General features: G+C 50.6%; 7 protein-coding genes across 7 annotated transcripts; 4 read left to right on the top strand and 3 right to left on the bottom strand.

The window, feature by feature from the left end:
• Positions 1-230: 230 nt before the first annotated feature.
• Positions 231-1,616, bottom strand: CGGC5_v007418 (uncharacterized protein; the record flags this gene model as incomplete). Its single annotated transcript, XM_066151857.1, has 5 exons — positions 231-429; positions 631-738; positions 804-1,189; positions 1,249-1,353; positions 1,410-1,616. 5 exons carry the CDS (start codon positions 1,614-1,616, stop codon positions 231-233), a joined length of 1,005 nt encoding a protein of 334 aa, XP_066008644.1.
• Positions 1,617-3,085: 1,469 nt separating this feature from the next.
• CGGC5_v007417 (Acyltransferase BOA11) lies at positions 3,086-4,489 on the top strand (the record flags this gene model as incomplete). Its single annotated transcript, XM_032036000.1, has 1 exon — positions 3,086-4,489. The coding sequence occupies one exon, from the start codon at positions 3,086-3,088 to the stop codon at positions 4,487-4,489; it is 1,404 nt and encodes a 467-aa protein (XP_031885007.1).
• Positions 4,490-5,913: 1,424 nt separating this feature from the next.
• Positions 5,914-7,691, top strand: CGGC5_v007416 (WSC domain-containing protein; the record flags this gene model as incomplete). Its single annotated transcript, XM_032035998.2, has 5 exons — positions 5,914-6,897; positions 6,951-6,993; positions 7,050-7,055; positions 7,126-7,249; positions 7,310-7,691. 5 exons carry the CDS (start codon positions 5,914-5,916, stop codon positions 7,689-7,691), a joined length of 1,539 nt encoding a protein of 512 aa, XP_031885016.2.
• A 418-nt stretch (positions 7,692-8,109) lies between these two features.
• anmK-1 (Anhydro-N-acetylmuramic acid kinase) lies at positions 8,110-9,381 on the bottom strand (the record flags this gene model as incomplete). Its single annotated transcript, XM_032035997.1, has 1 exon — positions 8,110-9,381. One exon carries the CDS (start codon positions 9,379-9,381, stop codon positions 8,110-8,112), a length of 1,272 nt encoding a protein of 423 aa, XP_031885015.1.
• An 889-nt stretch (positions 9,382-10,270) lies between these two features.
• CGGC5_v007414 (Transaldolase) lies at positions 10,271-11,375 on the bottom strand (the record flags this gene model as incomplete). The annotated part of the gene is made up of 3 exons (XM_032035996.1): positions 10,271-10,443; positions 10,506-11,228; positions 11,303-11,375. 3 exons carry the CDS (start codon positions 11,373-11,375, stop codon positions 10,271-10,273), a joined length of 969 nt encoding a protein of 322 aa, XP_031885024.1.
• A 709-nt stretch (positions 11,376-12,084) lies between these two features.
• On the top strand, positions 12,085-13,635 carry HXT13 (Hexose transporter HXT13; the record flags this gene model as incomplete). The annotated part of the gene is made up of 1 exon (XM_032035995.1): positions 12,085-13,635. The coding sequence occupies one exon, from the start codon at positions 12,085-12,087 to the stop codon at positions 13,633-13,635; it is 1,551 nt and encodes a 516-aa protein (XP_031885023.1).
• A 1,346-nt stretch (positions 13,636-14,981) lies between these two features.
• Positions 14,982-15,994, top strand: CGGC5_v007412 (uncharacterized protein; the record flags this gene model as incomplete). The annotated part of the gene is made up of 4 exons (XM_032035994.1): positions 14,982-15,001; positions 15,052-15,093; positions 15,147-15,453; positions 15,506-15,994. The coding sequence occupies 4 exons, from the start codon at positions 14,982-14,984 to the stop codon at positions 15,992-15,994; spliced, it is 858 nt and encodes a 285-aa protein (XP_031885022.1).
• Between the last annotated feature and the right edge of the window lie 4 nt (positions 15,995-15,998).

Genomic DNA, 15,998 nt, shown 5'->3' with positions numbered 1-15,998 from the left:
CGACATTCCCCCACACTAGCTGGCCGCCTTGATCCGCAAAAACTCAGGAGATGCTGGAATGAGTTACTTTGGCAAGAATGCTCACAGAATGTCACGATCACTGCATTCATGATTGACATTGAAGGCACGGCGAGGCACAGGCCCATCAATCGTCGCTGGCAAGTACTATGGTGCGATACAGCCAGCCCACTGCGCATTCTAGAGAACGAATGGAAATCATGGAACTTTGACTACCGAGTTCTTAGACTTTCCTGTACAAAACTGGACTGAACCACGATGGAACGCCCGTTGATGTTCTCATCTGACCCTGAAGCGGCGGACATACTCTTCCCAACACCGTCTCCCGCCGTTATCCTATTCGTGAGACCAATCTCGTCTCCCTCTTCGTCGAGCTTCACTCTGCCATCTCCGCCACTGCCAAAGTTGAACCTCGAACCTCCATATGTGAAAAGTGCACCGGCCCCCTTTTGCGAATTACCCCCTGTCCCACCTTTTCCTGATCTCCATGGTGCACTGGCCGATGATGGGCCGGACTGACCATTGCTCCGCTGACTAGACGATAGCTTATGACGGACGAGATGTCGGAGAGGTGCCAGGTGGGGGAGGCAAGCAGATACTATTGCAACTGACGGTTCGATTGCCGACCAGATGAACACGGGGCCCATCATCCAGGTAATGTCCGTGGATTTGGAGAACTTGTCTAGATACCAGATTCGAACAACACTGGCAACGCAAACACTATCGGACATGTCAGCTATTGAATTTTCACAAAAAAAAAAAAGAAAAAAAAGGGCTAGTCTCACAAGCTACCCAGAAGCATGATGCTGCATACGGCCAACTTTTTTCTCCCCGACATCTGCAGCTTCAGAATTTGTGGTATCGGAAGTAGTAGAACTATGATGTCGTTCATCATGTTGATGATACCAAGGGCGAGGTAAAATGTGTTCAGGTCGATGCATGTCCCTTGCGCTCCAATGAACTGGTCCCAGTAAAAGTGCAAGGGTTTGCAAGCGTTGCCCATGGTTCCCCAAATGACAATCGGATAGGCAATGGAGAGGAAGTAGCCCGTGATCAACGACAATCTGAAGGAAGGCACTCTTGAGATGAAGACACGCTGGTAGAAAAGGAGGATGGAGATCTTAGTCGCGGCGCAGGCGGTGCCATAAACAAAAGTGTAGGCGTACAGAATCTGACCACAAAAGACTCTTGTCAGAAACGAACACGTTATCATCGGAAGCGCCAACTTACCTGGAAGACTTTTGTAAGACCAGGGAGTGTGAAGGACCAGATATGGTTGCCGGCGCCAAAAGTACCGCCAGCGATGCTCAGGCCGACCGTCGCGCCGACAAGGAGCTGTCACGAAAAGGTCAGTCCAACATTCGGAGCCATCTCGTCTTGTAGGAACGTACCAAAGAACCAACGATAGCCCAGTCATCGGCCTTCAAATCATGCCCTTGAAGAAATCTGGACAGAATTCTCAAAGCCACAGCCGCGGAAGCGAGGACTGCGAGGACAATGACTGCAGCATTGTTTTGCGCGACGCTGCTCTCAGCGATGTCGATACCGTCCGGCGGCGGTCCAAATACAGCAACAATGTCTGCATTGGGTTCCATCATCGAGGTGAAGAGATCGAGAACCCGGTACGAAGCAACGCCATGGTGAATGGGGGCGGAAAGACATATTTTACGCCGCACATATTTCCTCGACCACGACAAGAAATATTTTCGTCATGCAGAGCCGAGCAGCTTTGGCGGGAAATGGCTGCGGCAGAGTCTCTACGCGGAAGGAACGCCGGTCGCGGGAAAAGAAATTCTGGAAGCGAGTCTGAGCTGGAATTCGAAGATTGGGCTCGTGCTGGTCGTTGGTCGTCGTTATCCCAGGCGTAGTCTCCACAAACTTGCAGACTGGTTGATGAAGACCCAGATGTTCAGTGGTTGTGGGATACATCTTCCGTGCACAGTCACATTCGGATCGGCTCCTCTCTTAGCATGAGAAAAAGATGTCGTTGGTCGTTGGTTCATATCGTATGATTCTCTTGTGGCCTGTTCCATAAAGTGGGACCGTATATGCATGTGTAGTTTCTCCGTACAGGGAACGAATGCACAGACGAGGGGATGCTGTTGGTTCTCGTCTGGAGGCGGCTCGGGCTGCTAGGGTCCTAGGCATTTCATGACGACGATTCTGCGGTTGGCCCTGGTATCTGCAGCTCACTGTAGCCCTTGAAATGTGATGAGCATTCTTCACATGCATCCGGAAGAAATGGACGAACAAGTTGAGGAGGAGGTCCGATGCATTGTAGAGCTGAGGTTCTTGAACACTTCGACCTACTCCTTGCGGTGTTTGAATTCCTAGATCAATGGCATATGTCGAATAACAAAAGGCCACCTCTCAATTGTGACACATGTAGCAATGAAGAAATTAGGGAAACACAAAGATACCTTTATCTCGATATTGTTATGTACATTGTGCTTGAGCCTAGCCGCTGTCATGTAAGGAACTCTTTAGCATACTAACGGGCTGCAGGGGCGGGGAAGTAATTCCTAGCGGGCCGACTTGGCTTGCATGGATCGTTAAGCGGTGGTCTGGGTGCAACTTCGTTGACAAGGATCTCCAACTTCTCCGGTCAATATTCGAAAGCAGTAGGTGATCTGACGATGTGTTGCGAGCAGCCGTTGGCAGTTTCAAAAGAGATTAGAAGCTCGACTCACCTGAAGGTGCAATGCAAAGAATAATGAAGATGTTCAACAATATCCTGCCGGTCTTGCCCCGTTTGGAGTGGCGGGGATGAAATTCGGTCCACTTGTTGGTACGGGGGTGCAGGCATCTTCAATCCGTACCTGGCATCAACCATGGCGGCCGTTGGTTCATAGGACGAACATACAATGAAGTGATTAGAATGTACGTCTGAGGCGCAGCACAAATGCGTCGGAGGAAGTCAAGCCGACCCTCTTACAACTCAAGACGGCAAAACAGGCCCTTCAACATTCTGTGCTGTCATTAAATCAGTCTCACCCCTCTCTCTACCCCTCGACCGTTTTCACTGATTTCTGCAACGTGAATTATTTCTCGACAACCTATCATTACCATGGGCTCCTTATCAGGCTGGACAGAGATTCCTGATCTCACGCCTCTTGAGCGTATCGGTCCGAAAGGCTATCTTCGCTATGTCTTCCCGTTCCAACTTCCTGATGACTACGATCTCGAGGAAGCAGCTTCGGTACTCCGCGCAGGATACGAAGCCGCCCAGAGAAGAATTGCGGTCCTCGATTGCGAGGCTGTTCCAAACCCAGACGCCAAGCAAGCCGGTACTCTAAAGCTACAGAGGTTGCGCTCAGGCGAAGTAGAAGGCATCGCCGTCAAGGACTTGAGAACACCAGGGGCCTTCCCGATGACCTATTCGGAGCTCAAGTCTAAAGCCTTCCCTGTGTCTGCTTTCGATGCCAACACCATCATGCGCCGCTCCGTCTGGCCCTCTGCAGGGGAACGTCTTTCTGTCTCCCTTCCCCAAGCCAACTTCATTCCAGGGGGCATGATTCTCTCCTGGTGTATCTTCCATATGTTTGGCGATGGTAACACCTTTCTCACCTGGACTAAAGTCTGGGCGGAGGAGTGTCGGCGTGCCCAAGGCCTCGACATCACCGACCCCTTCAAGCTTGACGAGGCTCTAATCAGAGACCGTCAACGGATCATGAAGCCCTCTGGAAAGAACAAGGGCAATCCCGAGGACCACCCGGAATATACTATACTCCCGTTTACACCCCAGGGCATGCCACCTAACATGCTCTCCGAGGCCCACCGGGGGCAGGTCTTTTACTTCTCCCCTGAGTCTCTGGCCAGACTCAAGGCTGAAGCATCCCCTCAGAATGCGACAGAGCCAGCAAACCAGAAATGGATCTCCACCAATGATGCTCTTTCTGCCCTTCTTTGGCGCACGGTCATGGCTGTACAATCTCCACTTGAGACTCTCGAAGGCGACCCTGTCTCCGTCTATAACATTGCCATAGATGGCCGCCCGCGCACCGATCCACCGGTCCATCCTCACACTATGGGGTGCTTCCTGGGCTATGTTGCGGCCTCCGCTCCGATTCGGAAGATGCTCGGCTCAGCAAGCCTTGCTGACCTGGCAATATTGGTCCGCCAAGCGCTACTTCGAGCAGGTAGCCAGTTCGTCGACGATGTTGCGACGTTGATCGACACCGTGGAAGATGTCAACCGGGTCTTACCCACTGCTTTGCTCGATGTTCCGGGTAATAACTGTATCCAGAGCTCTTGGGTCAATTTCTCATTGTACGATGTTCAGTGGGGCCCATCTCTTGGTAACAGCATTCAAGCTGTTCGTTCTCCTCATGTTGGAGTTATCAACGGGTTGCAGGTTGTGCTGCCAATCTTGCCGGATGGTGGAATGGAGATTCTTGTTGGTGTTGAGGCCAACTGTTTGGATAGGTTGATGCATGAACCTCTGTGGATGAAGTTCGCTGAACCACGATGAGCTCAATCGCTGTTTGTATCTCAATTATCGGGCGTTTCTTGGAATAATACAGTTGTGTTATTTTATTGTACTGATTGCAAATCCATCCCCAAACATCCTGATGATTCAAAGCAGCCCGAGGAGAGGAGTGATGGTCCAATCTTTGCATCGATGTAAATTGATCAAGAGTCGCTTAAGCTGGGTCTTTTCTATCTGTCCAGTCAAGTCTGTCGAAGGCTTGAAGCCTAATCTGGCCTGCGCATTCTCTGAATCGCTTAGATACTTCTTGGCATCTCTCGCCTCAAAGGCCTAGAGCCCACATGGCTTGCGTTTCAGCTTCTTCTGGACAATGGAAATACTAGAGCGCGCTACACAAACAACCTTATTTCCCCAGCCTGACAAAGAACATCCTTAGCACAGTCAATCATTCATTCTGTGCGTTGCTGGCTATTCGTTTCGGCTTGGCGCTAATGCCAAATCCGGCCCTTCCCGCGTAACGAATCAAAGAAAACATTACCTGGGGAGCGGTTAGTCATAGTTGGAATTGAGCAGTGATACTGATCAGCGCATGATTCAACACGTGCCTCACAATGGGAGTGACACAGCCACACAAGTAACTGCCGTTAGTTATGGCCACTTACTACTCGAACGTCGAACCGAGAAAACCGGTTGTAACAAGGCAAGCCATGAGAGGGACGGTTTTAACGTTAGACTACCAGTACGAAGGAAGCCTGCCTAATGCGGCGAGTTTCGTCGATGATCAACTTCTCAGGGCGCTTTCCTAGGCACCAATGATGTTAGGTTCGAATAAATTGGCATCCAGGCTTCTGAGTGCTTGCCGCTTCGTTCAAACGTGGCTTTTTGGACGCTCAGCTGGAACAGAAGTTGGCCCTACGAGGTGGCCAATGCTGGTCCTTCGACTCTCATCGCGATCATCGTCTCATTGATAAGTATGAATGCCGCAGCCATCGACATCGCGGAGTGTTGTCCATCCAGCCTAGTCAGTCAACGCGTTCTGTCGCTTTTTCACTCATTTCCACTTCCAAGATGCCTTCTTTTTCAGTTTCAACTCTCGTATTTCTTCTTTCGGCGTCTGGTCACGCCGCATATATCGCCAAACGCGAGGTCAATGTTGGAGCAAATCTTCCAAATGGATGGACTTACAAGGGCTGCTACATCGACGGACCTAGCCGTCAACTGGCTCGAGCCAGCTACGCGGATCCTTCCATGACAGAAGAGTCTTGCGTCAATTTCTGTCAAGACCATGGCTTTCCTGTAGCTGGGGTTGAGTATTCTTCAGAGGTATGTGCTTTTCCGGGCATCTTACTCCGCCAGTGCCATACTTCCTTTAATATCTTGTTGTCTTCTCGCTGACTTCGTAATAATCACAGTGTTGGTGCGACTACAAGATCCCCGCCGAACGGAGGCCTGAGACGGACTGCAACATGGTCTGCAGCGGTGATTCGACAGAGTACTGCGGCGCGGGCAATAGGTTGACCGTCTTTTCCAATGGAGGGACTAGTCCTGCTGTCAATCCTGGCCCTTCAGGCTGGACATCTCTCGGTTGCTACACGGATAGCGGCACCCGAACGCTCTCATACCGAGCGGGCGTATCAGGAGGCGGCTCTGCAATGTCCGTTCTGCAATGTACCACTGCATGCACAGCCGCTGGCTTCGCGTTTGCTGGAGTGGAATACGGTACAGAGTGTTGGTGCGATGATGCCATTCGAGGGGGAACCTCGAGTGCTCCAGAAGACGACTGCAACATGCTTTGCGGAGGTAACAATTCTGAACTCTGCGGCGGACCCAACCGTATCAATCTCTACAAGGGGGCAGTTGCTCCAAAGACACCAAGCGTTTTGCCCACAGGGTGGAAATCCCAAGGCTGCTTGAAAGACAACATTGGCGGCCGAAGCCTCGGTGTTTATGTCGGTGTGGAAGGTGGCAACACGAATGTAGCCAATTGCATTGCAGCATGCGCTGCAGCTGGCTACACCTTGGCTGGTGTTGAGTACGCGCAAGAATGCTGGTGTGATAACTCCATCAGGTTTGGTGGTGTCCCTACCACTGACGGCTGCAACATGCCCTGCAAGGGCAACACGGCGGAGATGTGCGGTGGCCCCGATCGACTCAATCTCTACTCGCTTGCGTCACTGGACCTGGGCTTCTCAACAACATCGTCTTCAGCCATTGTCATTCCATCCTCCAGTTCGACAACTTCTTTGCCAACATTTTCCACCTCAATTACTTTTGTCATTGCGCTCTCCTCCTCCCTTTCATCTATTGGCACCACTCTGGTGACTCCATCCACCACAGTCATTCCCATCGTTTCTACGACGACAATCATACCCACATCTTCAACCACTTTGAGCGTTTCCACACCTAGCTCAACAGCTACCTCTCAAGTATCTGTGTCAACATCATCAACTGTAAGAACTCGTGATCCCAAACAATTCGAAGGGCAAAACGCTGAATGAAACAGGCTCCTGGCGGCTCAGCAGCGAGTGCTTGCACCAGAACATCTCGTAAGTCACCTCAATCACACTCTAATTATCTGGACACTCAACTGACTTACTCTTAGCTGACAGTATGTACCCCGTGGAATAATTGGATCAATCTCATATCTCACAAGTTGAAGTTACTGACACACAACTCAGGTGCTTACGTCAAGAACGCTGGTTTCGAGAGTGGCGTTGCCAACTGGGCCTTTAAGGTTACGTCCGGAGATGTTACGGCAGAAGTCATCACTGACAACCATCCAATGGGCGGATGTTCAGCTCTGTAAGAACCTGACGTTGGGATTGCCCATCCTGAGTAGAGCTAATTCTAGCCGCTTTTTAGCATGTTGACACCCCGTTCCTCTCCATCTGACGGCGTTCGCCGGGCTGTCCTCCGCCAGACACTTGCTGGTGTTAATATCACTGAACCAAGAGCATTTGTCGGCTTCTTTGGTCGACTAACTAAAGCCACGATTGATGATGGCGGTCCTCAAATTACCGTCAACTACGGAGGAGTGCGCATTCACCAGTGGGATGCTTGTGGATCTTCTCAAAACAAGTGCAACCTCAACGCTCCTGGTACATTGGGCTATTACAAAATAGTTACCAAGCTATCGCTTAGTCTCGCCGCGGCGAAGAACACAGATATTGTGGTGGAAGTTGTTTGGAGTGATACTAATGGAAAGAACAACCCGGTCCTATTGGACGACATCATCCTCCTGTGAGGAGCGTTGATCCTCTTCTTTGTTAGCATAGATATCTAGATGACCATCATGAAAAGATCTGCTTTGAAATGTTCAATTCTATGCAGCTTGTGGACATGTTGCATGAGACGTCAGCCTGTACGCTAACTGACACAGAAGTGTACGCGCACCCTGCCTATTTGCGGATCCCATATTGACGGAGTCCAACACAAGACATTCGGACATGGAACAAAATGGTCAGGTTACATGCAACATGAAAGTTAGAAAGTCACAACATTGGGATGAAGGTCTTCGGAAGAATTTCCAGATAAGGCATAACACTCATGCTACATAACTTTCATGTCTAGGTGTGCTCATGCCACCTCTCGCGCGCTTGCTGCCCCATTACAACTCAACCCGTAATTCGGGAAAACATGTACAATGAAAATGTTCGCAATAATTAATGTCTATCGACAGTTAACCCCAGCACCTTCTCGTCTCTTCCAACAACGGGTTCCGAGTTCTTGGCTCTCCGGGGAGCCAGGCTAAGTTTTCCAAGAGAAGCATATCTCACAGCACCCCCTGCAGCTGGAATATTGTTTGCCAGGCTCCGCTTGTTGGCAAATGCCAAGGTAGCAAACTTGATGGCCTCCTTGTATGCAGCAGGAATTCCGAACTCGTCGCTAGTCACGAGCTTCAAGCCGTGCTTCTCCACCTCTTCTCCGAGATTTTTCATCAGCGTCGCGTTCCGAGTACCGCCCCCAGATGCCACAACTCGTGTAACCTCTGTTTTCGGGAGAATGAAGTCTGTCAGGCTCTTCGTGATGGATATTGCCGTAAATCGTGTCAGCGTTGCGAGAAGGTCCTCGGTGGATGCTGTGGAATATCTCTCAAGAACGGCATCTGCATATGCCGCGCCAAAGTCAAGACGCCATGCGGACCTTGGTGGCTTCCGCGTGTAAAAGTCATGCTGCAGGAGCTCTTCGTGAAGTTTGGGGATAACCTGTCCTTGGGCTGCAAGCTCGCCATCTTTGTCGTAGCCTCTACCAGTGCGAGCTTTGCAGACGTGGTCGATCATGACATTTCCCGGGCCTGTGTCGAATGCCATCATCTTGCTTCGGTCCGCATTAGCAAGCTGCAGGTTCGCGATCCCGCCAATGTTCAGAGTGACCGTCGTTCCATCGTTGCGAAAAGCGACAAAGTCAAGGTACTGCATCAGGGGTGCAGCAGAACCACCGAGGGCGTGGTCGAGAGGTCGAAACTGGGTGACCGTATCGACATCGGTTAGAGCGGCGACGACACCGGACTCGGCAATAAAGAAGCCGCAAGGAAATCCTCCTTTTAGCCAGCGGTCCACAAGACTCTTATTCCCACTTAGGACATACTCCCTCTCTTTGACACGGTCTGGCGGCTCTTGGTAGATAGTCTGGCCGTCGTAGCCAATGACGTCGATGTCTTCGGGCTTCAGATTGTTTCTCTGAATGAGGTCGTTGGCTGCCTCGGCATACAGCGCACCGGCGGCATAGTTTAACCGCGTCATTTCGAAGATGGTCAAATCATTGTTGAAGGCTCGCAGGATCAACGGTTGAAGTTCGAGAGGCCAGTCTACCGTCAGGCCGTCGACGTATTGGGGTCGAGAAGGATGGCCGTCCTCCGCGATTCCGATCTGGCAAAGACCGGCATCGACACCGTCGAAAGACGAGCCGCTGTTCAAGCCTACGATGTAGGTCATTTTGAAGGCGCTGTGAAGAGAACGACGCGATGTGGCTTGGGGGAGAGGTGAGACCGGGTGCCTGTCTGGGCCGCCCTCCCGACTTATACCAAGACAAATGCTAGCATCGGGCCGTGGTTTGGGAGATCTGGAAACAGGATCATTCCCCGTCCAGTGTCCAGATTACCGAGCAATTATGTGGGGGTTGACAGCTTCCAGATCTGATCACATTGCCATATTAGGAATCGGAGCATGGACTAGTTTGCTAGCCCATCGGGGGATCCCCCGAAGAGAGGGGAAGTCACACAAAGCCAAGTGGAGACAACTCGCAGCTGATGTTGCATGCTGTGGACGTGAGCTGACCTATCTTACGAGAACTGCAGGTTGCAGCCGATAGAGAGCCTGTTAAATCGCTGCAAGTCATACGATTCGGGAGAATGCATCCGCTCAAATGAAAAGTCCAGAATATGCCAAGAATCGTGCTCCTCCAGACGCAAGACTTGATAGTCTTCGCAACACAAGAGTCACCATCACAGGATCAACGCCGAACTCCGTCGCGAATGAAAACTTTGATGATCTATTCAGTGAGAAACCAAGATACTGCCTAATTCCTTATGTTTCTGCGCGACTATATTTTCCATATACTTGATAGATCATCAGATTTCGTTTCAATCAGAATAACCCCCTTCATAGTAACTAGAGACAACGACAATACTCACGACGACAACGACGAAAATGAAAATCATAGACATAGTAACAGTAGTGATAATGAATGGCAGAGGCGACGATAGCGGCGGCGTCGACAGCAAGTATGCAGGAAGAGTGGTCGCTCCATCGCAGGAAAGATGGGGGGCCTCAAGAATAATCATCGAAGACTATGAGTTGTCTGTTCGAGATAACTCTAGCAAAACTATCCCACATGAAGCATCTTTGATAGCAAAAGCTTGAGCTTTTCTGTATCTTCGCCAAATTTTCTCATAGCCTCGGCTGACTTTTCAACAGCGCACTCGTCACTATTGAAAGCCCATCTGAATGCTGATTCATCATTGATGTAGGAAGATTTCTGCAGGTTCGTATTCCGTGCTAAAAAACGTCAGCGGAAGATTTTTTGACTCTGGTTGGTTATTATCAGCAAAAGCACTTACCAGATTCTAGCGTCAATCTACGATCGACAGGCTCAGACTCTTGTTCCAAAGCCTCAAGAATTGCCGGCGAAGCTGTCAGCAGATCGATACCCGCTAAATCTCGAATCTGCTTGGTGCTGCGGAAACTGGCAGCCATTACCTGGGTCTTGAACTCGTACTTCCTCAGATAGTTCTGTATCTTTGAGACAGTCTCAACACCCAAATCACTCGTAATACCGTGCACCTTTCCCCAGTCTGCTATTCGCCCGACGTAAGGCGCAACGGCATCAACCCCGGCTTCGGCTGCGGTGATAGCCTGGACCAGTCCAAAGACCACGGTAATCAAGCAGCTCACACCATGGTCTCTCTGTAAAACACGTGCAGCCTGAATACCTTCCCAGGTAGCACTGATCTTGATGCGGGCTTGACTCTTTGGCACACCCTGTTCACGGTAGAGGTCGATGATGCGCAAAGCTGCGGCGATAGTGGCCGCAGTATTGAAAGAGAGAGTGACGTCCACTTCGGTGCTGACTTTGCCAGTCAACTTGAAGATTTGCGTGCCAAACTGAACAGCAAGATGATCCACTGCCGCGGCCAAACGCTCAGAGGACGAGATGGCCGAAGGCAGCGCATTCGCGTACGCGATGGTGTTCGATACAATTGTAGCGTACGACGGATGCTGTGCTGCTGAGTAAAGGAGACTTGGGTTTGTTGTTCCTTCAGAGGCGCTGAAATGAGAGATTTCTGAGTTCTGATTAGCAACTGTTTTCCTGCTTTTTCTGATAGGAAGCTTCAGGAGTGCGAAGTAGTCGACTTACTGTCAAAGTCGGCGGTATCAGCGATCAGAACTGTGCCGGCATCCTGGAGCTGCTGTAAAGGTCCAGTGCCCATGATAATGATTTCTTGCTTGCCGCGAGTATATTTTCGATGCACTGGGCAACAGTTTTCAGGCAATGGGATGAAAAGCTTTGGCAGTGTACTTGCTGGGATAACGAACAACCATCACGTAAGTAAATTTGGCACATCAACCTGGCCATGCCGCAAGTAAGTCATGCTACATCTTCATTATTTCAAAATCAACAACAATCAAAATATCACCGATAGCTGTTGATAAGTGTCGGGGGATAGTCCGTCGGATCAGTCCCCCGTCGGAGCATCCCCCGGGCGTTGAGGCCAACCAGGACACTCCTGGCTCCAAGCACATCATCACGTCTCACCAAATCACTGACTAAGTAATAAACATTTGCTGCGACATTCTGTATAACCATCACTGTTTAAGCTTCAAGGCACGACTTGCCAATATTAGCAGTTTCACTAGTCTACCGGAGCGTCCCCCGATTAAACAGTCTGGGCCCTCGTTTTCACAGCTCCTCCCCCTAAGCCTTACCCCAGACTCGGACAATATGTACCCCAGTGATCCATTCCTTACGGGCGGGGCTAGTGGGATTTAGTGGTCTCTAGTGTTACGGACCCACTAGATGTCAACCTGCCATCTACAAATATTTATCGCCAAGATGCCATGACTTGATTGCGCCGTTCGCTCAAGAGTTTGATATCGTTCAGCGATCTCTGTTCCAGTCGTTCTCGAAGCCCTCTCGAGATGGGCATGTTCAACATTGACTGGCGTTCCAACGCCTGGGCCCTGGCGTACTGCGGGGTCTCGACCTTCGGCGCTCTTTGTTATGGCTACGACCAGATTTACTACACTGGCCTCCTGGGAATGCGACCGTTCATTGACGATTATGGCACGGCGACCGATAGCAAAGGGCTCAAGGCCCTGACGACGTCCTTCATGTCGCTCACAGCTTCCATCATTTATGTCGGCGAACTCGTTGGCGCCCTACTTGCCGCTCCGGTCAACGATCGCTGGGGTCGAAAGGCGGTGTTCTACTTCGCCTCTTCCTGCATCATCGCAGGGGCAATTGTCCAGCTTACCGCCCGCGGTATCGAAGGCCTCATCATTCTCGGTCGCATTCTGATCGGTCTCGGCGTCGGGCAGTTCACGGTCACCTGCTTGCTGTACATCGGCGAGGTTGCTCCACTTGCGATCCGGGGGCCTGCACTGATGATGTTCCAATTCATGCAGTCCTGTTCCCAACTTGTCGGCTCAGGCATCACCCAAGGGACCGAGGCGATTCCCAACAAGAACGCATACCTGATCCCGATGGGTCTTTTGATTCTTCTCCCTGGGCTGATGATCATGGCATTGCCGTTCACGCCAGAGAGCCCGACATGGTACGCGACAAAAGGACGGCTACCTGAAGCCGAGATAGCACTGAGGAAAATCAACAAGAGTCACCGCGACTACCAACCTGCTTACGATATTCAAATTTTAGACGAGGCGGTCAAGAGAGAAGCTGCCTACGCTGCAGATTCTACCTGGATTTCTCTTCTGCGAGACCCAATCGAGCGACGCAAACTGATCTACTCCTGCGGCGCCATGGTTGCACAGCAAATCAACGGCATCCAGTTTTTCTATTCCTATGGTGTGGTTTTCGCGCAATCAATCGGCATCAAAGAGGCCTTCACAATTTCGCTTATTACAAATATTCTACAGGTCATCTCAGTTGCCGTTTCAGTTGTCCTTGGTAACAAAATTTCCCGTCGCAAGAATCTCCTAATTTGCACAGCCGGCATCTTCGGGGCGCTTGTCGTTGTTGGAGGCCTGGGTTCGCAGAGAGCTCCGTTCTCCGACGGCACCAGCGCTGCCATTGTGGTTTTCTCGTACATCGTGATCGTCTGCTTCAATTTTTCGCTGGGTCCACTGGCTTTCACAATCGCCTCGGAGATGGCAGTGGGGCGCAACAGAAACAAGATCATGTCTTGCTCAATCGTCTGTTTCTTCCTGACTGTTTGGGTCATTGCTTTCGTTTCCCCTTACTTGTACTACGACGCGAACTTGGGACCCATGCTAGGGTTTGTCTGGGCAGGGACGACCATTATCACGCTCACATATGTCTGGTTCTGTGTTGGGGAAACGACGGGCCGAAGCAACCTCGAACTCGAACGATTTTTCTTGGAGAAGGTTCCGGTTCGGCAATGGAAGAGGCACCGCTTCATGGACGTGGCTGGTGCCGAGGATCCCAAGTCCGTGGTCCATGTGACTGAGAGAGAAACCCTTGAGAGTGGAATGTCCTCTGCTGCTAAGTAGCATCGGCCAAGGCCGGTAATTCTACTATAAGACGCCATAAAATACAATTGTATTAAGTATTAAGAATATTTGAATCTTTCAGGGTCTCACCGACATTTCCCAGCCACGAGGGCTTGTTTTTGACCTAGAATTCAGCTCTGGGTGACATAGGCTAGTGACTTTTACACCTTGACAAATGTTAGCCGACGTTCCACCGATTGACTTCCCCTCCCCCTCCCAGTCGTTTCAATGTTTGTACTTTCACCTTTCTCCACCAAAGACATTGAAATCCAATCAGTGATTGCGTTGCCATGATGTTCCGCGAAGATGGCGCCTACGCCCAAGACAAATCTTGCCTGCGATACCTGCCGTCAAAGAAAATCGCGATGCGATGGCGTTCGTCCGATCTGCACCCATTGCAGAAATGCGGGACGTGAGTGCACCTACAGGCCAACCCCGACAAGCCTAGAAGCGTAAGTGATCTCAACTACCAGCCATTATTCAGGATTCGCAGGTGTACTTTGCCAAGAAAGAAATGAGGGGGGGTAGAGCCCAAACACTAAGACCATCACAGGGATAACTATGTTTTGTCCCGGTTAACACACGTAGAGGCACGCCTCAAGCAGCTCGAAGAGAGATCAGATCACAGTCGTCGTGCAAGCGAAGGACTTGCGTCTACTTGTCATAGTACTCCGAGCGCACATGCAACCTCATCTCAGCATTCATCTCTCGTCAAGTTTCCAGAGCTTCACACTGCAGCGGCTTGCAAAATGCTTGTCTACTGGCCCAGGATCCGTATCAATTTTACTGTCCCTGGGATCTCAGCTGCAAATTATTTGTCCGAAACTGATCATTCAGACGCGACCCTGCTCAGCTCTCTCTCCTCAAGATCTTCGACCCCAACCTTGATGCTCTGGCAAGTGTCTCGAGTGCTCGAAGAGTTCTATGATAATACTTCGAGTAATTTACCAGTCTACATCTCGGAGTTGATTCAGAGTTGTCCAAAGCTTAGTAGTCAATTTGTGGCTAACAACCTGCGAAACATGTTTGGAATGGACATGGACTCTTTGGATACTGTGCTTGTGGACATCAAACAGCTTCCGATCTCGATATTACTCGTTCTTTCCATCGCGCTAAGATCGGCTGATAATAGTCCACTCAATTTGGGACCAGAGCTACTCCTGGCGCTGTCCGAGGCCAGTTTCACAAATGCACTCCAAAGTCAATGGACTTTGCTCTCCGTTGTAGACGACGAACGGATACCACTGTCTCTTCTCATGGCTTACTGCTTGATGTATTTCTGGGCAAGACCGTTTCATGCACTGGGATTGGTACAGTCGCTAGATCCGGTAATACGCACTTTCTCTATGAGGAATGGAGACGAATCGTACGTTGTTACACAAGATCAATGACCTCATCTTACTCACGTCTCCACAGTCTCGGAAGGCTCTACTACAGACTGCACTACATCATTGAATGGTAAGTGGAAATTCTTGCAAGCCAGATTTCCTTGGAAGACTCATGTGTTCTAGTGATATCCTCACCGAAGTTGATGGCATACCATCGGATAAAACATTCGAGGTGCTTACCAAAACGAACGATGAGTCCATGTCGGGCTTTCTGGAGAGTCATTTGTGGCTTAGAAGTCACCTCAATAAAGTGCTCCAGTACCTTTACAGCACAAGCAAGGCATATGCTCAACCTCACGAACTGGCCGATCTGGTGTGCAACTTGTCGGCGGACCTACGAGGCTGGTTCCAATCTCAACCTTTGGGCGCCCAATTCGCACGCGACGCCACAGCATTTAGCATGAGCGTTCCCACCATGCCCCTACGAAAAGTGAGCGAGACTCTTTGTCCAAAAACGATCCACTGACATACGGTGACTATAGAGAGAAATCGCACTACGATACTTCGCATGCGCCTTTCTGTTACATCGCCCCGTGTTGTACTTCTTCCTCCACAAGGACATGGAGTACACAGTACGACCCCCCGACACACAAGCACTTCGCTCCGACCAAGCACCCTGGATCCTCGAGTCGTGCCGCGACTGCATCGAGGGCGCCACGCTCTTTGTACACTTCTCATGCATCTCCATGGACTCTCAGAGCAGCAAGATGGAGCGATCATATCGCAGCTGGTGTGACATCCAGCTTCTGTTCGCGGCATATTTGGTTCTGGTCCAGGTCAAATCTGTTCCCGCTTTGGTGCCGATCTTTCGGGTCCTGGGAGATATGGAGAATCTCCTCGACCAGGCTGAGCGTATGTTCGAACTGTTTCCCATCGACTCGTTGAAGATTCGCAAGAGCTTGGAGGTCCTTCGCAGCCAACGCCAAAATCTGGACGCCGCTTCACCGGTGTATTCGCACGGTTCGGTGTGATGTT

This window comes from Colletotrichum fructicola (assembly GCF_000319635.2).
Source record: "Colletotrichum fructicola Nara gc5 chromosome Unknown KSG_Nara_v1_contig04, whole genome shotgun sequence".
Taxonomy (NCBI): Eukaryota; Fungi; Ascomycota; class Sordariomycetes; order Glomerellales; family Glomerellaceae; genus Colletotrichum; species Colletotrichum fructicola.
Note: the sequence above shows the minus strand (reverse complement) of the source record. Positions and strands in the feature narration are given on the sequence as shown.